Source organism: Thunnus albacares, chromosome 20 (genome assembly GCF_914725855.1).
Source record: "Thunnus albacares chromosome 20, fThuAlb1.1, whole genome shotgun sequence".
Lineage (NCBI taxonomy): Eukaryota > Metazoa > Chordata > Actinopteri > Scombriformes > Scombridae > Thunnus > Thunnus albacares.
The window spans coordinates 12,318,472-12,340,470 of NC_058125.1; the positions used below are offsets into that span (position 1 = coordinate 12,318,472).

The window sequence follows — 21,999 nt, forward strand, 5'->3', positions numbered from 1 at the left end:
AGTGGCTGATCGATCAGTCATCTCTCTCTCTCTTTGGGTCCGGGGTGCCACTGCGCTGAATGGTTTTAGTCGAGCCTCACATGTTTCTGCTCCTCAAAACTGGTATTTTAATGTAACAGAGTGGAGTGACAGGGGAAGGGGAAGAAATGTGGTGCTGCACTAGGGGTATGCCCGAATACAAATACGTTATTTGGAAAAGCACAAATCATGTTTGTTTTTTTTTTTTTTTACAAATGTTTGCTTTATAGAAATATTTTAAAAATTATTTGTTTTTGATAAGAAAAAAAACAACAACATGTGAAATACCAGTGCACAGGTCGGTTACATCGCTATCTCAGTCTCTCTCCTCTGCTCCACTGTTAAGTCTATTAGCAGGTCTCAATGAGAGTCACATCCACCTGCTACATGATGCACATTTCCTTTTTTGGAATATTTGGATACAGATTGGTCCATAACGAAAACTGCAGAGAGCACAAAAAGCCTCAAAGTGCTTGGCTTTAATTAGCAGAGGTGCGCACATACACAGCTCTACACCATCACAAACCAACTTTCATGTATTTTGCTTCTTTTACTTCTCTAGTATTTTGCTTCTATAACGTAATCTCCTGAAATGTCTGTCAGAATAGGCTACCGCTATTAATGTGACTGGCAGGTCTGAAACGTGTTAGATTGTCTGAATTTTACATTGATGTCATTCAGGGGTCATTGAATGTATCCGGGATTTCGCAGAAACATCAGTACTGGTGTTCTGTTTGTTGCTCACAGCTGATGTGTGGTAGATTCTTTCCTTTGGCTTTAATAAATACCTGCAGCATCACACAGCTGCGGAAACGATAAGTGCATCTTTAAATTGAGAGAGTGATGTATGCATTTACGCATGTGGCATAGCAGCGGTACCTTCGTTAAACAGATCGGTCAGGATCTCACGGTAATTAATGTTTTGTGTTCTGCTAACCATCTACACCATTGGCTGTATATAAAGAGGTCAGCTGTTACACACAGATTCCAGGTTTATACGGTGGAATTGTTTGTAATAAAGCAGCTCTTATGGATCGCCCTTGCTGAAAACAGTCCTGTGCAAAATAATACAAGGGACAGTGTTGGTGTGGGCTTCTTGTTTAAAGTGTCGGTGAGACAATGAAATATGATCCAGCAGTCCGGTTGGAGTAACAGATTACAGCATTTAAAGGCTGATCAGAAAAACACTGCACAGTGGTAATATTCACTACTCTACTACTAAAGTTATCACACTGCAACCCTGTTAATTAGCGTGCACATGTGGAGCGCATGTAAGTCCACAGAAAAAATAAAAAGGCCTTAACATACGCACGCACGCACACACACACACACACACACACACACACACACACACAGAAACCTTTGGCCCCCACACTTCTGTAATGAATTTGACGCCCCTGCATTTAATACCATCAATTCCTGTTTGCTCCTTAAAAAATAAAATAAGGTAAAGTAAGGCTTTTAATTTTAGGAAAATAGCACATATGTATAAAAGCCATAAAGGAAACGTTTGTAAGTATTATGTATTTATGGTTCAACACTCAAAAACTCACCTCATCTCCCTTGATGGGACTGTGTGGACGTTGTCAGTTTTGATTGGTAACAAAAGTAACAACAATACAATACAACTCATCAATTTTGATTAAAATGTTGCTAAATCTTGCTTGGTACACAGATATTTAGTAGGTACGTGACATCATCTTTTCCTAAAGGGCTCATGCCCACATAAAACCAGTGACAAGAGCTCAGACAAAACGCAAAATACAGAAAACCTCTCATGTAAAATAGCCAGAATTGTTGTACCTTTGATAGACATGTTGTGTGTTTATGTAGGAACCCGTCTCTCATAGGAAGAAACTGTTTGAGAAAATATATTTTCAGGGCCTTTAACGCAAACCTTACACATATTAGGCACAGACCACATGGGGGTCATTTCCATGTGGGTTGTCTGTACCTGTTCCTCTGCTTACCCTGCAACACATGATTTCATGCATTATGTTGGTCATCTATTTATGCTCTGTAACCACAATGTCCGGCTTTCTTCTGGTAGTCTAAAAGAAGACTTTCAAGACATCACCCACACTGTCTGTCAATACTTTTCACACTACAGGGGGGATTTTTAGTTTCTGCTGTTGGAACAAAGTTGCATCTTGGTTGTGGTCTGCTGTAGCCAAAATACATTTGTTTTTACAGTTTGCTCACTGCTGCTGCAGCAAGGTGTTACATAATCATCATGAGAAGCACGCAACAACACTCTATAATGTCATCTTACTGACATTATTTAATGTAAAGGCCTTTAAGCAGTGCTCTAAGATGTTTGTAAAGCTTCAACAAAATCATGTTCATGACCTTGTAGTTTTTGTCTTTGGGTGATAGTTACTTTATCTCAGAACATATTTACATTGTATTTGGTTTTAACTCTGACTTTCATTGTTTGCTCGCCCAAATGACACAGTATTGATACTTTGTGTGTTCATCATTTTCATCAGTGTTTTTAAAAATCTTTTGACTTTCTGGACTTTCTCTCATTCTAGGTTTGACATGTTAGTGTTAAGCTATGGAAAATCAAAGCTGACAAAAACAAAAACATGAGACAATTGTATGTGTATTTATTTTGACATTTGTTCATACAACCCTTGTTCAAAAGAGAACAGTAGTTTCCAATAACCTATTTTTATGTGCCTTTGAAGTATTGCATTAAAAAAGCTCAATGGAAACGCCAAAATTCGAAAAAACTTCCTCAATTTCGCAAAAAAGTTTTTATGCTCACTTGAGGTGGATTTTGGAAATGTCGAAAAAGAGTTTATGTGCAAAATGGGTTATGGAAACACATTTGTCGAATAAATAATGACGTAGTGAACATTTAACTCACATGACTGATCAGCTGTTTCTGCTCTTGGCATCTTCCGGTGTCTTCAGATAGCATGAAGCATGGCCAATACTAGCTGACATGAAAGAACAATGACAACTTGCCCAGTTGAAACAAATTCCTGAAGGCCTATATCTACTCTGTTTACTGGCAGATTATTTAAGCCTATACCACCATCTACTGATGAAACTATGTGTTGCGTAGCCTAGTTTATTCGCTTCAAACCAGTTGATGGAAACGCACCTAATTCGCATTGTCCTTTTTGCGACATTTCAAAAGTTCGCTTAAAATTATCTTGTGAATCCAATGGAAACACGGCTGGTGAAGTATTTTATCTGACAGGTACATTTCAACAAGTTGGATGTAAAATCCAGATTTAGATCCAGAGGATCTAATTTTCTTTAGAAATTAGCTCAAATACAGATACAAGTTTTCAAATCCAGTTTAAAATTAGGCTGCAGATTGTCTGCCAATATACAAAAAATGCACCAAAAATTTCTGCAACGGTGGAAAAAAATATAGCTTGAAAGGTAGTTCTCATTTTCAACAAGAGCCAGTTAGCCAGTGTTACTCAACACAAAGTACTTGTAATACATTTGAAGGAAATTGATGATGCTGCATTAAGCTGGAGTGCACTGGCATCTCACATAGCATCATAGAATCCATTATGTATGTGTTTATCCTCTCTGCAAAGCATCACTGGCATTATCTTTCCCTCTCCCTCCTTGCCTCCATCCCTCCCCATCTTCCTCCTCTCCCATCTTTAATTCCTGTCTATCCTCCAGGGTCCCAGTGAGTCATGCCATTAGCACAAAATGCTGTCCTGCTAATGGTTGGCCAGTTTCCGTCATGTCCACTTCATGATGCTGCACCAGTTGAAAACATATACACCTATTAACTGCTCAGCATTTAGTTGTGGTGATTATGATGAACGCCCCATTTATGCTGTTGTCCTTTTTAAAGGCGTGTGAGTGTTGGTTTGAATGTTGTACTCCTCCGCACTGACCCTCACATACATCTGTGGCCTGCTCCAGAAAGTGGGTTTAATAAACTCTGGACCTAACCATGAAATCTGAGTTGACTAGACAAGAGATGGGAAACACTGAACCTTTTTTCAGAGCTTTTTCTGCAGCTAAAAACAATACAAACAATAATGAGAACTTTGAGAGCGAACCAAAACGGTCAAGTTAAGGAATGAAAAACCAAAACAATGAGCTGAAAGATGCTAAAATGTCTAATCCTGTCTGTTTTTTAATGTTATTATACTTTCCCAGTTACCATGACAATAATGATGATTTTTTTTTTAAGAAGTTTAAAAGGAATTTAATTGACACCAAACATTTTTCACACAGATTGTCATATTGGATAAAAAGCATGTTATTGGTGTAACAGTGATGGTTTTGTAAAATCACATACTGTAACCATCATCCTTGTAAGTATTTTTTTCATACTATCATCTATGTTGAATTATTAACCTTTTTCCTTAGGCACCAGCTACGACTATGAGTATTGACATGGAACAGGACTCTGTGCCAGTAATACACAGGCCGTTGGTCCGGACTGGTTTTCTGTGCCGATAGTAATTTGTTCTATTGGTGTGTAAACACAATTTTAACAGGAGGGGAACATTATTCGAGGGGGGAACAGACTTCGACACAACAACAGACCTCTTGTAGACCACTAACTGGACACTTTTTACCGTCATGTTATGCATTTTAGTGTTGTTAAATGGCATTTATTGTTTATTATTTATTATATTTTTTACTGGACATTTTGACCGTCATGTCGGGGATTTTACTGCTTTAACCCAAACCATGATCTTTCTCTAATCCTAACCAAGTGGTTTTTGTACCTAAACCATTTTAACCCAAGCCATGGGAGGGATTGGCATATCGCCTGCAAGCAAAAACGTTCCTCCATTTTGAAACAATTTGAATTTGATCACGTGATCAATCAATACCAATGTGCATGCGTATTAATTCTGTACCAACAATAAACAGACTATTGACATGGAGGAATCCATACCAATAGCCACTTCCTTTTCTTTAACCTCGAACCACACTGACGTTGGTGAGTAAAATGTAATATGACATCACAAATGACGACCTTTGAGTTTATATTTATTACACACAGTTTTATTTTCATTAAAGGGATCCAAGGCCTTCACAAAAGGGTTGACTCTTGGTAGCTATACAGTACTAACACAGCACACACAACAACAGAAACAACACAGAGGACTTATGTGAACAAGTGAAAAGACAAATAAATAAGAGTTGAAAGACATTTCATATGAGATTAAACTGAGATGCATCAACAAAACCAATAGTCAGAGGAAAGTGAGCAGAGGTTCAAACCCTGCAGAGTACAGTAATGTTTTTGTACAATACTTGATTCATTTCTCTAAGTAGCTGATTGTCTAGCGGCTTATTTCGGTCATGCACAGTTGATAATATCGCTGCTGCTACTGTATGGACAGTGTTGCGATAATTTCACAGTTTTTCCTCTACTGTACCTCCGGCTTTGATTGTCAGTATCTGAAGTGCTTGCAGGCAGCCTCTTTTCGTTTGGTGTGTAATGATGCATGATTGTCACTGGCCTTCATTAACGATGTACAAAATCACTGCTGATTTGGTTGATAATGAGTACTAAGCCCAAAAAAGGATGTCTCAGATGGAATTGCTTTTGTCTTTTGATATATCAGATAAAAAGGAAGTCCTTGTATATCTAAAACAGAAATGATATTGAATTGCTTTACTGTAATTTTTGGTAAATACCTGTAAATCTGTAATATGTGTATGTTTAGCCTATAGTGTCAGACAGATCTGATATGGTGCATCCTTAATGATGTATTTTGACAAAGGATATTTGTGCTTTGAGGATGATTTGAGTCCATGACGTGCTACATTCTTCCCCCCAATAACATCTGACAATATTCCGCAGTTATCTTCATCATACACAGATGTCTGTACAAAAATATGCAGTATCAGTCTCAGTGTAATGTTGCTGGCAGGATAGGCAGGATTTACACTTTTTTTTAATGGTAAATTTTTGGTTTTAGTAAAAGTGATTGCCATAAGCAAGTCTAAAATCTTCACAGTAGTTTACAGCCTCACACAGCTTATGCTCAGGGAACAAGCTTTCTATCACAATATCATCGAGCTGCTCAAGTAACAAGAAACTGTGGTTACACTTCACAATACAGACATTTTGCTGGCATTTACTTAGTACCATTGAATCATTTTATATGTGGTAAAAACCTCAAGGCTACAGTTTATAAAGCTGCCTTTAGATGGACTTAAACAGTGGGACATGTTCAGGTTTATCAGCTGAGAGCAAGTAATAACTTCAGGGCAAACCTTTGGATGTGTCTGTAATCCAAACTTCAAAGCAGTCCAAGCCACCACTATGAATACAACTTTTTATTTTTAGAGGTTTAGACAAGTGAGTCAAAAAGGTAGCTATCAAGTCTGGTATCACTTTTTGAAATCCTGTTAACACTGAATAAATCTGATTTATTCATATGCTTTTTAGAGTGTTTTAAGTAAAAGCCAAAAGGTTTGATGCAATAAAATGTGTCAAAACTGTCGAAGGGTCAGTGTAACATACTGCATCTACAGGCAGTCTAACCTAAACCCTGACTTTAGCCTGATCCTAATCCTGACTCTATTTTAATCCTAAACACATCTCAAACTGATCCTAATTCTCATCATGACCTCAGCCCTATCCCTATCTGAAACACGCTATCTGAAAAAAAACAAAAACCTGATAATACTAAGCAAATACCAGTATGATTAGAGTACTGTCAAATGCAACCAAAGCTGCTCTTGACTGAATTTGTAAACATTTAATGCATATCGGGGTCTGCAATTTATCTAGGCCCCTCTATACGTAGCTCAGTCCTGTGCTTCCTTAAAACCCATGTGCCCCCATATTGTTTTCTCGACACTTTTTTTTTATTTTACATGCCCTTGTTTTCCTTCTTCTTTTGTTATGCTGGCTGGCAGCAATTGTCTGTTGTTCACTGTAATCTGGCCCAATACTGACCCAGGTTCTGACTCATGCTCTGCTGCTCACTTCCTGGAACCTGCACCGGCACTGAGACGCCGGGTGATATGAGCCCTGGTTGGGAGAAGAAAGACAGAGTCAGTTAAGTCAGTCTGCAGCTGAATTTACCACAAACTCACAATCTACCAGAGAAACACTCACCGGTGTTAGAGTTGGCTGAGGACGGAGTCTGCAGATGAGGGGAGGAGTACGCTGATGAGTCAAAGCTGCGTGGGGCAGAGGGGGATGGTGGTAACATGCAGGAGTAGGAGGAGGCTGACTGTGGAGGAATAGACTGAGGGTGGACAGGTGGAGTGGAGGAACGAAGGAGAGGAAAGATGTAGATTAGTAACACCCATAAAATACTATATTATCATTATTATCATAGAAAAACTCCTCTGAAGTTGTATACAGTCATTATTATCACTGTATAATGCTCTGTGCACCATGTTGAACACCAGAAGCAGCATGATGTGTGGTATCGTCAGCATGGTTTCAGTTTAACCACATGGAGGTGCTAGAGCAGTGTGGTGTGGTATCAGTATGACACCGCAAGACGATCAGCAGCCCATATTCTCTCTATTACATTTGCAAAATTAAAATCTTTTATTTATTTATTTTTTGCTTCATTAATACTTTTATGTTGTTATTAAGTACATATGACATTTGTTTTCGTGTGGACCCCTGGAAGACCAGCAGCTACTTTGTAGTGGCTAATGTGGAATAACTAACACATGAAACAAAAATGTGCATATTTTCATGCTGCTGTTGAGACAATTTGAAATAATTTGGTAATAATTTGGAGTGTTCTTCCCTCATAAAGTAAAAATATCTGTGTTTCTGGTGACCCGAGCTTTTTTTCAGATCTTGATAAAGCAGCTTTTCAACTGCTGCTTCTGTTAAAAGTGTCTCCAGTTCATGTAGAATCCTGTAAATCATTTAGCTTTCAAATTGATTTAGTTACTTTATCAATCACCCTCATTCAGTGGTTATATTGACACTGCAGATTTTTTGCATTCAGCCCACAGTGTAGATTAAACACTAAAACCGATCTAACTGATAAGACAGCTGAGAAATCTGTTTGATAAACAAAAGACAGTGTTGTAGATAGTCACAAAACAAGGGTGCTTCTCCAGTTTCTGATACTGGGTGCTCTGCCTAAAACATACAAGCAATCCTGAAGAAGCAAAAAGGCCTCACCCCATCAAAAACTATTTAGCAAGTCTTGGGGTGTTTAATTTCGGTTACCAACAAAAAGCCTTTGAGTTGACAATCAAATGGAGTAAGAAGTCACAGTGTCGCTTTTTTGCTTCTTCAAGAAAGTCAGCATCATTTTTTTAAATCACTGTTTAATTCACATATTTTCACTCTTCTTCTCTGAGTTACATCTAGGTAACCTTGTTTTATTATCATAATTATTATTATTGCAGTTATGTACTTATGTATTATTATTATTATGTAAATTACCGCATTACATTTGTTATTGTGAATACTATTAATGTTAGTTATTTGGATGACAACTTGCACAACAACAATATTAAGAATTTCAATAATAATAATAATAAATTGTGTAATTATTATTAATATTAGAAGTTGCTGTTGTAGAAGTAGTATTAATATCTGCAGTTATTCATTTACATAGTTATGATCAATATCATATTTTTAGACCCTTGACATAAAGGAGCTAGAAAACAGGTTCTGCTCCGAGACGATGACCTGCTTTGCTAAAGTTTGGAAGGTGCTGATGAATGATGAATGATGAATGTCCAACCTGGACTCCAGATGAGAAAACTGACAGGGAGCTGTAGCTGGGCAGGGACGACTCAGCCTGACTCAACATGGACCCTGGAGAGAGAGAGAGAGAGAGACACACACACACACACACACACACACACACACACACACACACACATACACACACACACACACACACACACACACACACACACAACACACATGATGTAATGGGAATAGCTACTTCTCTCAGTGGAAATGTTCTAATATAGATGTGCTCTAATGGAGAAAATCTAATGGTTTTCCTACCTGCAAATGTCAAGCATGGGGGCTCTGAGGTTTGTAATTATGAACTAGTAATACATTTCTGTCGCCAAATATAGAAATCATAGAGACCCTAAGCGCTGTATGAATGAACAAACAAACAAACAGACTATACTGACAAATTGTAATCATGACTCAATGTAAGCTTGCAGTGTAAAGTGACCCAGAGTGCATTGATTTACCGGAACTGCTTCCATGCTGCTGATGATAAACAGATGTGTTGAAGGAAGTGGTCAGTGGGGCTTGGCTCTGTGAACAGGAAGTCACACCTCCTGACCTCCTTTGATTGCGCAGCTTCTCCTCCCTCCTCCACTTGGCTCTTCTGTTTGAAAACCACACCTGCAAATCAAACAGTTGTGTAAGGCCTGTTAGTCATGTAGAGGTATATACTAAGAAGAGTGTATTTAAGAGAAAACAAACACCACTGCAAGCTGAAATGTGATTGTACCTGTATCCTGGCCTCCGGTAAATCAATCTTGTTTGCCAATCTCTCCCTCGCAAAGACATCTGGGTAATGTGTCCTTTCAAACTCTGTGGAAGATATTAACTAATGTCAAACACACAGTGAGAGTCTTAATCGAGAATGACAGGACTACTGGAGAGCAGCTCGCCTGATAACCCGTGCTGCGTGGTGTGAACATATTTTAGATTCATCTGTGCATCTGTCTTTTTAATGTGAACTGAGAATTCAAGCTTTACTCAAAATTAAATGGAAATAGATATTCCTGATATATTAATTGTCTGCACTCTTATAGCAGATATTAACCTACTTATCTGGTATTTACTGCTTAATATCAGTAAGACTAATTATCTCTCTGTGAGATATACAAATCCAGGAAGCTGAGATGTATCCTTACAACCATATTTGAAATATTTATCTGTTGCACTTTGTATAAATTATTTATCATTATGGAACATGCAGAAAGTTCAAATGAAAGGATTCAAGTTGAGAAGCTGCCTAAGCACTTTATTTCAAAGTAGGCTGACTAAAACTAAAAACCCTCACAGGTTTTCATTTAGTCATCGTCTACTCTCTAAATGAGCATCTAAAACATTGTGTCGCACTTATCAGCATAGATACTGACTTACTTTATTACTGTATATCAAACACACAAATTCCTCACTCAGTGGTTTCTTTAACAACAGAAATTTCACATCAGTGAGACTTTCTGTATTCAACTATCATTTCTCTTTGTGGCAGTTAATTCATACTTGACAAACTGCTGGCATTTTTTGTCGTTGACAAGTTGAAACGAGAAAATGCTTCCTCTAACTGACAGTCTGGTTTCAGGTCTAGGAATGGAGACGTCTGTATAGATTAATCTGTCTGCACTCATGATGCATAACATTAGTTCAGTATGTCGACAATGTGTGAGTGTGAGAGACACCACAACAAATAAATCAGTTAATGGTTTGTTTAAGACAGTTGGTTACGTGCAAACTGGCAGCAGGACGGGTGATAATGAGGGGATTCTATTTATTTTTATACATATATTGCTTCACATCTAATATTAATAGATCACCAACAACTGGAGACTAAAATCGTAACACATGGTTAACAAATCCATATTGCACAAAGATAACAGCGAAGGCCTCATAAATTAAGTCTGTCTCACAAATTGTTATAATTGGCTTGGTTATAATTGGCGTCCGTGTCAACACATGATTGTTATTGTGCCTTGGCCGTGCACTGAGGTCAGTGTACCTCATTAATGTCATTTGCACGGAGTGACCACACTGATACATTTCCACTCGACTGCACAGTGGACATTGCGTTCTTATTTAGCTCAAGGGCCTGCTGCAGCCATATCCAGTCAAGAGTGGCTTTCTGATCCCTCTCAGTGGATATCAGGCTACGAGGGCCAGATCTCGCTGCATAATACGACCACAGTAATGATGCATTATAAAAAAACTCTGCTTTACATGCTGCCAGAGGCTTTTTGGAAAGGATCAGGAATATTTGTGGAGTTTCTGCATATTTAGTGGGCGGCAATTGATAGAATTCCTGTCCTTCTAAATTATTTTCATTGTTTTATGAGCCTTAAATAAGTAGTCTGATAAACAGACTGTTTTTTATGTGGATCCTGCTGTGTAATGTTACTCATATTTACGTCCCCTGCTGTTTACCAAAAAGCTGTAACAAGGTATAAAGACAATAATCCAATAACAAAGGTGTTGGCAGGGTAAAAAAGCAGCAGGACAAGCTGCGTCATGACACACTCTGCTCTGGCTTGCGCCCATGGAGGGCAGTGATTGGCTGAAAAGAGGGAGAGCGCTGTGCGTGCTTGCATGGCCTGACCTTTCTCCAGAGCCTCGATCTGCTCCTGTGTGAAGCTGGTCCTGTTCCTCTGCAGCTTCCTCTTGAGCTGCAACCTCAGCTGAGACTCCTCGCCCTCGTCCCTCTCCACGGGGACTCCTCCCCCTCTGCCCGCTCCGCCTCCCCCCGCCTCTCCCCCCATGCTGCCCTCCGTGTCCAGCAGACAGCCCTCAGACACTGACAGAGACGGAGGTGACAAAAGAGATGTGTGAGTGTCATGAAAAGTCACATTTTAGGATTACAGAATGTGAGATTTATGCAGTAAGGCTGCTGCAAGTTGGTGAGACAGCCACATGTGCCATACCACATCTATTATCTTCTGGGTGGTGGTGGGGGGGGGGTTACATTTAGTGACACCCACTTCATAATAATCTGTGATTTTCTCTCACCTGTACTGTGTTGTGTCTGCACGCCGGTGGGGTCATGATACCAGTTGTTAGGCCCGCTCCAGTTTGAGCCGCTCTGCAGGTTCAGCATGGTTAACTTTTCATACATACTACGAGTGTCCAAACCACCATGAAGAGAAATAAAGGAGTCCTGCTCTGTGCGTGTCCGCCCCTGTTAACTGTCACCTTTGGCTCCTCTCGCTCTCTCTCTCCCTCCTTCGATCCTCCAATCCTTCCTTCTGGGTGGGTTGGTTGGGGGGGTGTGGGGGTGGGGGAGAGTTGGGGAAGGAGTGAAGAGGAGAGGAAGGAGGGGTTCATATCGCATGAGTTCACACATGGTCGGCATTGTGGTGAATTAGCCTCATGATGACAGACAGAAATGGAGTTAGTTACATGGCCGCTGTCGTAACGTGTGTGTGTTATACATTGGTATGCTAGTATACCATGGGGAGCTAAGGTACATTAGAACTCACTCTGAAAGCCATGACATTTATTATGCTACTTGCTTTTAGCTCTATCTATGCTGGTTAAGCCCCACACACATGCATGCATGAAAAGACGCTGCATTTACATGTAGCCACAAACTGGCATCGCACGCACACACACACACACAGGCTGTATGAACAAAATCTCCCATAAAACATTTGAACCAAGCCCATATTTAACTCTACACACTCAGCATGAGACATAAGGTGCTGTGGTATGGCCATAAACATCTTTATCTGCCATTAGAGAGTCGGAAAGGACTGCAAAGGTCTGTCAATACTGAGCCAAATCTCACAAACTACTGCAGCAGTCCGATGTCAAAGGTCAGACTTCATTCATTTGGATGAAGCAGCTGCTACTCGTCAATTCATCCAATTGTCATTTCAATTCCAGAAATTATTTAAGAAATTATTTTACCGTTGGTTGCGTATCGTCAAAGCCTCAGATTAATATTAAAAAAGTAGTCTCAGCACAGAATGACACATATATAAAAGCACAGAAAATTTTTGCAAACTTACCGAGTGTCCAGGTAAAATGATGCGGGGGTCCTCTGTGTGTGTTAGTCTCCCCTGTGGACCTTTATTCCCCTGTTCCCCCCACGTCCCTTGTTCTCCAGCTTTGTTGACAATACTGTGTGTGTAAAGGAGAGAGTATAGGAGAGAGATGGAGAGAGTTAGACAGGGTGAGAGAGAGTGAAAGAGGGAGAGGGGGGGCTCTGGAGAGAAATGCGTCTGCGGGCACTCTTGTCCTCCAAGCGATGGAGAGAGAGGGAGAGAGAGAGAGAGAGAGAGGGAGGGAGAGGGAGAGAGAGAGAGAGAGAGAGAGAGAGAGAGAGAGAGAGGGAGAGCCACCGAGGGGTGACAAAGTGAGTCAACATCAGTGTCAAGTTTGAACTTAATGCCAGCGAGAGGAGGAGGGGAGGCCGAGAGAGTAGAGCATAAAGCACAGATAATGGAGAGATAGTGGATGATAAATAGATGATGGAATTCAATTTTAGTCATAAATTGCATATAAATATTGAGTATAATTGGCAGTCAAGTGTGTTCTTTTTTTTTTTTTTTTACACAAAAACATGTGAATTCAGACATCTGAGATTATTTGACTGAACTCATTGTTCACACTTGTAGGGGTAAATTTCATTGATCCTCATTTCAGTGCTTAAAAGAGATGATCTTTAAAACTTTGATGAAGCTTTGTCATGTCCACATGCATCTGCAAATTTAGGGAAAAAATATATTGCTATTGTGAAAAACTGCATTCAGCAACTGCACACAGAAGCAGATGTGTTTTAGGTAAAGATAAATGATTGTTAGGAATTATTGAGAAATTATAGGCTTAAAAACACATTATTATATTGATTTGTCCTTATCTGTTTAAGCCGCTTAAGTGATAAATTGTATAACATTGTAAAACAAATCTATGTAATTAAGATATGTTTCTAGATAATTATTAGCAGTTATATAAGCATTAATAATACATACTTTATTGATCAACCAGTATATTTGAGGCACTGATATGGAAAAGATGTAAACAAAAGATAATTTTACTGTCTTAAAACGTCTTTAACTGGATAATTTCAGGCAAAGATAAGATATTAAATAGCTGGTTTCACTTAAATATTTTCTCTTATTGGACCTACTAGTGTGATAAAGATTTAAATGTCTAGAATCAATATTATTACATGTTGAATCTCCCTCAACAAATACAAAACATAAATTTGTTGAGCGTTGTTTTAAGAGGAGTACTACTTTCATTCAATTTTTAACTAATTTAGCCACACTTAGTTAAGGACATTAAACATCAAAAACCAAATGGTTTCATAATGTAAGATATATTGTAACAAAATAATAAACTTAAACTTATTGACTTCATCAGTTAGAAATATTGTCATAGAAAAACTTCTGCATCTTCAGCTAATTGATATCATGCCTATATGGATAATCCAAGCACAGTGTGTGTGTGAGGCCTACAGTGCTGTAAAGATGCTGTAGGTGTGTAAAGTCAACACAGTTTATTTCTTAACACAAGGGCTAAAAAATGGCATCTAGGCTGTGTTACAGCTTTTCCTGGAGTAGCCAGGTATTGTTCCCTGACTACAGAGGTATTGTTCTGCTATAACACACTGAGCTTAAAGCTATGGGACAATAAACAAAGGCATTGTCTGGCCCCAAAGCGGGTTAAAGGAGCACCATACAGAAACCCTCGGCAATAGACACACGAGGTCTGATGTGAGGCGTAAGTAATGACGCAGGTATGACGGTATGTATGGTGGAGTCAAAAGAGCGAGAGCAGAGTAGAACCGGGGTTTAAATATATCTCTTTGCAGCAGAAGGGAGAGAAGAGAGCGAGAGAGAGAGATGGAAGATGGAAGCAGGGGAGAGAAACAGAGAGAGAGAGTGAAGAGGAAGTATGTGACTTTGGGGTGGGTGTAGGGGCTTGGGGATGGGGAGGGTGCCAGCTTGTTTTATTTCCGGTTGACAAGACTTTGCGCTCCCTTTCTCTCTGTCGCTCCCTCTCTCTTTCATACTCTGCTATTCTTTCTCCGCTGCCCCCATTGCTCTGTCCCCCCTCCCTCCCCTCTCCCCCTTTCTCTGTTACTTTCCTCCAAGATGTGCCTCGGAGAAAGGAAAGGACTTGACAAGTTCAAAGGTAAAAAGGAGTAAAAACAGCGGAGAAGCATTCAAATCCTTTACCTAAGTAAAAGTACCACTATCACAGTATAAAAACACTCAAATAACAATTAAAAGTCCTTTTACTTCAGTAAAAATATAATCAGCAAAATGTGCTTTTACGTAGAACTAAAAGTGCTCACTATGCAGAATCACTCCTTTCAAAGAACACATCTATACATATAGGGCTGAAACTAACGATTATTGTCATTATCGATTAATCTACTGATTAAAACATCAGAAAATTGTGAAAAATGCCAGTTTTAGAGCTCATTGTAATGTCCTCAACTGTCTTGTTTTGTTTGATCAACTGTCCAAAACCCCAAAAATCCAAAAATTCAGTTTGCCATCATATATGACACAGAAAAGCATCAAATCCTCACATTTGAAAAGCTGAAATTAAGACATTTGGGGCATTTTTGCTTAAAAAAAAAATACTAAAATGATTATTCAGTCATCAAAATAGTTTCAAATTAATTTTCTGTTGATGGGCTAATCGCTGCAGCTCTAAATAAATGTGTTATATTATTGCATTGTTATCACTGATGCATAAACATATGAGCAGCATGTAACTGGTTAAGGTGGAGCTCATTTAAGCTACTTTATATTCTGTTGGGTAGTTTCATCTGTTATGATGCATCATACTTTATAAGCTCATTGTATGTTTGGTGTAAATTTGTAATCTGCAAAGTCACTACAGCTGTCAAATAAATGTAGCGGAGTAAAAAATACAATATTTGCCTCTGAAATTTAGTGCTGTAGAAGTATAAAGTAGCAGAAAATGAAAGTACAAGTAGAGCTGCAATGATTACTTGATTAATCAATTGACAGAAAATTAATCACCAACTATTTTGATAATCGATTGATCATTTTGAGTTGTTTTTTTAAGAAAACATGTCTTATTCCACCTCATCAAATGTAAATGTTTTCTAGTTTCTTTAGTCTTTAGTTTAGTATGATAGAAGATTGAATATCTTTGGGTTGTGGACTGTTGGATGGGACATCTGGGAACGTCACCTTGGGTGTGATTTACATTTTTCACATTTTTCACGATTTCCTTGCATTTTAAAAACCGAACAGCTAAACAACTAATTGAGAAAATATTGATAGATGAATCAACAATTAAAATAATCTAGTTGTAGCCCTGAGCACTAGTATCTAAGTAAATACACTCATAATGGAGTAAAAATGTGAAAGGAAAGTGAAAGGAAAAGTGAGGGAAAGTTGAGTAACACAACTGCTTGTTTAATTTAAAAACTAAACCTAAAAAGATGACATCAACTCCCCACACACCCTGTTTTCTAGCTGGTTACCCTTTTTGTTTCTCCTTTATTCAGAAATCATGGTTGCATCTTATTGTGTTCCAGTTGTTGGAATGTGGCTTAACCTATGTGATCCCTATGTGCTGAGTGCAATAATGTGTGTGTGTGTGTGTGTATGTGTGTGTGTGTATGTGTGTGTGTGTGACGGCGCGTGCTTCACTGCAAAGATTCATGTAGCTCCAGGACATGCTTTTTTTTTAGTGCATCTTGTTAGTTCATTCCTGTCACCTCTCTCTCTCCCTCTCTCTCTCTCTCGCCATCCCTTGCTTTTTCAGCGCTGAAGGGGGGATGGGGAAGGGGTGGTGGACTGGGCTGGAAGGGGAGGGGGGGAAAGGAGGGGGGGGGGCGGCGGCGGTGGAGGCAGTCACCATGGTTACAATGCCACGACAAATATTCATCAAGTCGTTAAAATAAAAACAAACGGGAGTGCATTATAATTGCTCTTACCGACTGGGTCCTATAATGCATTCATATATTATGACTGAGAAGACCAGAGAGGAAGGGGCTCGCACACACACACACACACAAAAAGAGTGTTAAAAGTGAATATCAGCTGACCTGAGGGCAAATGCATATGACACACACTCACCCCTACTTACACAAATTTCAACTTTAACTTTATTTTTCCATTACCTGCTTATGGAATTCCCTATGAGTACTTTCGTGAGTCTCTCCTCTCTTTTCTCTTTGTCCCTCCATCTCTCGCTCTTCCTCTACTGTTGTGTAGCCCCAGGCGATACTGTGATGTGTCCTCCCTCTGTCCCTCCCTCCCTCTCCCTCTCTCTCTGTCCCTGTCACCTTCAATTGCTCTGTGAAACTAGACACACTGCCTGGGGCACGAAGGGAGGGAGGGAGGGAGGGAAAGATAGAGGGAGGAAGGGAGGGAGGAGAGCGAAAGAGAGAGAGAGGGAAAAAAAGAGACAGACAGCTTTAAAGACAGACAGAAAGAATAAACATTTGGTGTCATGTAAAAAAAAAAAGGATACAGCCCACAATCCAGTCAAAAACATGTAACACTCAAATAATTTAGCGCTGTAAACAGCAGAAACACACAATCATTGCTTATATACACTCCCATGTGCAATTTAGGACAGTGTTTGACCTTTGACCTGGGTGTTTTATCATATGGCCTAATCCTGGATGTTGTCCAATTAGTGTGTGTCCATTCTGGAGGATTGTTGTGCTATAATCCAGCTGCTTTCTCCTGTAACAGGTACCTACAAAACTGGTTTATCCTTTCTGAAGCAAGGAACACAGGAGTACCCTTTGTCCTATAAAGATGGAGTAAACACTGCAGTGCAATCTCACAACACTTCAAGGAAATCAAACAAGAATAGAGCTTAATACCTGGTGAACACATAAAGGGGGTAATATAGTAGCAGGTATAATCGTGAGAATAACATTTAAGAAAGACACATGGATACGTGTCTTTCTTAAAAGTTTGCTTCACACTAAAAATCACTGGGTTAATATTTTACCAATGGTACCATATTTACCCAAACTGGATAAAAATTTGAACCCAGTGATTTTTTTGTGTTTTTTTTTTAGATGTTAGAAACACCACTCACCTGCTATGTTTAAAACAGGTAAATATAAAAATGCAAAAAGCCAGGCTCAGGTGGATCAGCTGGGCGGGACTTGCGTGTTGATTGGGTGTACACAGGTTGCCAGATGAACGAAGCGATTTCTTGGGAATGAGACTGAAGCGGAACCAGGAGCTTTTTTTTTTTTTAGGGATTTTGTCGACGGTACCGTAAAACGCAAAGACCTGTTGTTTTAAAGAAAAAAAAACGGATCAAACTTTTTTTTTTTTAATTTACTGCTTCAGCATCAGTCACACGATACCAGACGACGTAGGAAGGTAGACGTAACGGTTTAGAAACTTTTTCTTTCTGGTTTTGGTGTCGCTTCAAGCCTAACACGTTAATTCTGCTTCAGTAGTCAGTTGTATACCAGTTGTGCCGCGAAAGCTCACAAAATGTCGCCGAAATTACAGTTTTCTGCCATTTTCTGGTGCGTAACAGGTGAGTTTCACCCCCCTCATGCCCTCCCTGGTTTCGCCATGTCTTTTTTTTTGTCTTTGTCTACTTGAAAAACATGATGTGTGCGCTGTTTTCACTGTTTATTTTCTTTTTAGTCTTGTATGCTGAAAAAGTGCAGATGCCTCAGTCAGAATCAAAAAATGAATTAAAAAAAACTGTGATTTATGTTCATATTCAGGTGTTCTGGCGTCTTTCGCCCAAGAATGTGGCCGAGCACCGGTAATAGAGAACAGGATTGTGGGAGGGATGGACTCCGCAGATGGGGCTTGGCCGTGGCAGGTAGATATACAGGTAAGTCCCCATGAAACAGATGCTTTTAGACCCTCACCTGTGGATGCTGATCTGTCAGTTCTGTGTGTGTGTGGTTTAGTCTAGTTCTTGTTTAATAAGTGGACCTGCTGAGAGAGGGATTTGCTTGTGATGCTAAGGTGACTCACTCTTTCTCTCCTCTGGGCCTCCAGACAGTGGCTGCTGGTCATATCTGTGGAGGCTCCATCATCACAAAGAACTGGGTCCTATCAGCCGCTCACTGTTTCCCCAAGTAAGAAAACTCTACTCAGCCAAAAATGTGCAGGTGAACCCAAAGTTTAGCACCAATTCAGAGGCCTCTGCTTCTTTTGTTTTTTGGGTTTATCTTTTTTAAATCAGAGTGTTTAGTATCCTTTTAGATTTTCAGAGAACCTAATTCAAAATTCAGTCTTAGATAGTTCATCAGATCTAAAGTTCTGTGAAATTGAAATGATGACTTTCTTAGGTTCAAAAGGTTTTTAATAAAGTGAGTACAAGTGTGCTCTTTTGTTGCAAGCAGGAGCCAACTTATAACAAGTGTTTTTTTGCTTTTTCTTTCACAGTTATTTTATTGCAAACATTAATCCTCAAGCCTTTTGTCACTATATAATGAAATGCATAGGTTTCACCTTTCAAATCCCTCTCAATTTACAGTTTAGCAGGTTTCATTCGGTGTCCATCTGTCTTCTTTTCTTTCAGTCCATCTGACGTGAGCTCGTACATCATCTACGTTGGCCGGTACCAGCTGAACGGCTTCAACCCACACCAGTCGGTGCATCGTGTGAGCCAGGTGGTGATCCCGTCCGGTTACACGGAGCCTCACAGTGGGAAGGATTTGGCGCTTGTGCAGCTATCCAGCCCAGTAACCTGGTCAGATCATGTCCGTCCCATCTGCCTGCCTGCCTCTGGCACCTTGTTCCCAAGTGGCATGCAGTGCTATGTCACTGGCTGGGGAAACATTCGAGTTGATGGTAAGGATTGCTAAATTCGTCACATCACATTTGTATTTGTGCAAATAACTTTAATTAATCTGTTAAATGTTTCATTAGTCATCAAATAACTCTTTTATTTGACTCTGGCATGCAAATAAATGCTAAAGAATTATCATTTTTATTTATGTTAAAGAAAAGAATATCAAGGATTGAAAAAGGAACAGAAACAGAAAAATCGACAAACAACGTTTACAGGTGCAAGGTGCAGGTCCTGGTGTCAGAACATATACAATTGGCAGTAATAAAGTTTGAATGAGGGGTTATAAAAACAAGTTCCTTACAAGATATCTGTAAGTCACTATGGCTGGGTTATAATTAGATAGGTTTGTTTATTAACTTTCAGCGGAACTGTATTGTGGTATGATCAGACTCTTGTCACGCTATTGATTCCAATCAACTTGTAATGAAAAACTACCAAATTTGTCATTTAAGTTTTACATGTGTGAAGAGTTTTGCATGTTGTAATGCAGGACAGTGGAATCAATTTGATTATTTTATGTGACATTTGGCACACATTTTGCCAAATGATGATTTATATCCACAGCAGAAAAGAGGTATACTAATATTGTGATATTGATTTCATATTGCCCAGCCCAGACAAAAAAAGTGAATTACAAAAATCAGAGGATTGTGGAAATGTGTGCCTGTCCATAGCTCCAGGATAAGAGTGTGTGCTTATTTATAACAGATTTTCACCCAAATACAACTATTTATCTCTGTGAGGGCAATTGTATACAGCAGTTCGTCATCCAGATAATCAGACACACACGCACATGCACACAACAAACGGGAAAAGAAAGTAGAACAGTCCATCATAAAACAAATCTTAATCACAGTCGTAATCATAAAATAAGCTGCATGGTCACTGTTTGTTGGCCTAGTTTGGTTTTATTTGAAAAGTATAAACAAACAGTAATGGCACAGATTCAAAAGAGGTCAGGTCATGTCTTTACAAATACAAAAAAATAATGGAAAAAAGAACAAAACTAGGATGAAACCCAGTCAAGATGTTATGTTTATAATTGAAGCTTTACACTGGATAAAAAGACTAAAAGTTAACATATCTTGTATCAATCTACATAGTGCCAAAAAAAAAGCTTCCTGGTCACCTGTTTAGTTGCAGAAGCACAAAAGCCTTGTGCTTCTGTTGTTCTTCATCCTTCATTTATCCTCCTCCCCCTCAGTCCCTCTGCAAGGAGTAGGGACTCTGCAGGAAGTGCAGGTGCCAATCATCTCCCAGAGTTCATGTCAGGAGATGTACCGGATGCACCCGACGGAGAAGGTGGACATCTTGTATGACATGATCTGCGCTGGATACCAGGAGGGCGGCAAAGACTCCTGCCAGGTACTGTTGGATCAGCTGTTTGTGTTGTTGTTGTTTACATTCACAAATGCATGACTGTATACACGAGCAAAAACGGGAAGGGAATGTTTCGCCACACAGTGTGCCCAGACGTCAATCTCAAGAACCTGAAATAAAAATAGACTGCATCTGAGTTAGGAGTGAGCGGATTTCCCCTCCTTTCTTTATGCCTGCAAGCCAGAGCACTATTACAGCAGATAATAAATAGTTTTCCTTCAGTTCCTCATTGTATACACAAGCAAAACTACAAACTGCATTAAAAAAAAACTTTTCTGCAACAATCCACTATCCAGTGTACACAATGATAGCTGAATGAGTGTTTTCCCACCACCAGGGCGATTCAGGAGGGCCCCTTGTCTGCCAGATGGTGAATGGGACCTGGGTGCAGGCTGGAGTGGTGAGTTTTGGACTGGACTGTGCCCAGCCAAACCAGCCAGGTGTGTATACCAGGCTAACCAGCTACTCAAGCTTCATCCGCTACTCGATACCAGAGATCCGGCTGCATGGCAGAGCCAATCACAACTGGTGTGGGAGGGCTGCTGTGTTGATTGGCTGTCTGTCCACTCTACTGATCCTGCTGCAGAGATGAGACACTTGGAAAACTGGATTTCCAGATGGTAGAATCCAAACCAGGCCAAATGAAGGAGGATATTCATTGCAAATGTCTGACGTGTCCAGAGTGGTCCTGAATAGTCAAACTAGACTACTGTTACTTGTATCTGATGTGCACATGAAGCCATATTGAATGTGAAATGTAATATAATCATTTTTAGAGCTATAACTCAGCATTATGATCTTTGATTTAAGTAGTTTGATATGTTTGTATTTTAAATCAGAAATATGAGCTAAATGAATTGTCTTCTGCATTTGAAATAAAATATGAATTTGATTATTAAAATCAGCTCAGTGTTCTGTTCAACCTCCGATATCTGAGTTTTAAAATGTATTTCACGAATCACAGTGTATACAGACCCAATCTTCAGTTGTGTTCTGTCCTTTTTTCAGGAACATTTGTTATCCAATTTTCAGTGCAGAACCTAAATGTTATTATTTCAAATGTTTTCTTTAAATGAATTAAGGTAATTTTGAAATTACCTTTCTCATGTGGAACAACTCATTTTACTGTAGTTCACTGACATCAATGG

At 39.4% G+C, this 21,999-nt stretch overlaps 2 protein-coding genes across 3 annotated transcripts; one reads left to right on the forward strand and one right to left on the reverse strand.

Moving 5' to 3' along the window:
- Positions 1-4,984: 4,984 nt before the first annotated feature.
- On the reverse strand, positions 4,985-16,932 carry pax10 (paired box 10). 2 transcript variants are annotated; one of them, XM_044338648.1, is made up of 9 exons: positions 16,803-16,932; positions 12,697-12,808; positions 11,696-11,928; positions 11,289-11,483; positions 9,438-9,520; positions 9,172-9,328; positions 8,703-8,776; positions 7,094-7,226; positions 4,985-7,006 (listed from the first exon to the last, which is right to left on the reverse strand). In XM_044338648.1, the coding sequence occupies exons 3-9, from the start codon at positions 11,799-11,801 to the stop codon at positions 6,906-6,908; spliced, it is 849 nt and encodes a 282-aa protein (XP_044194583.1). In that variant the 5' UTR covers positions 11,802-11,928; positions 12,697-12,808; positions 16,803-16,932; the 3' UTR covers positions 4,985-6,905. The 2 variants fall into 2 exon arrangements, with proteins under 2 accessions (XP_044194583.1, XP_044194582.1); XM_044338647.1 differs by having other exon boundaries at positions 11,696-11,931.
- A 988-nt stretch (positions 16,933-17,920) lies between these two features.
- zgc:92313 (uncharacterized protein LOC436869 homolog) lies at positions 17,921-21,755 on the forward strand. The gene is made up of 6 exons (XM_044338646.1): positions 17,921-18,193; positions 18,390-18,502; positions 18,673-18,752; positions 19,199-19,470; positions 20,676-20,836; positions 21,189-21,755. The coding sequence occupies exons 1-6, from the start codon at positions 18,148-18,150 to the stop codon at positions 21,441-21,443; spliced, it is 927 nt and encodes a 308-aa protein (XP_044194581.1). The 5' UTR covers positions 17,921-18,147; the 3' UTR covers positions 21,444-21,755.
- Positions 21,756-21,999: the final 244 nt, after the last annotated feature.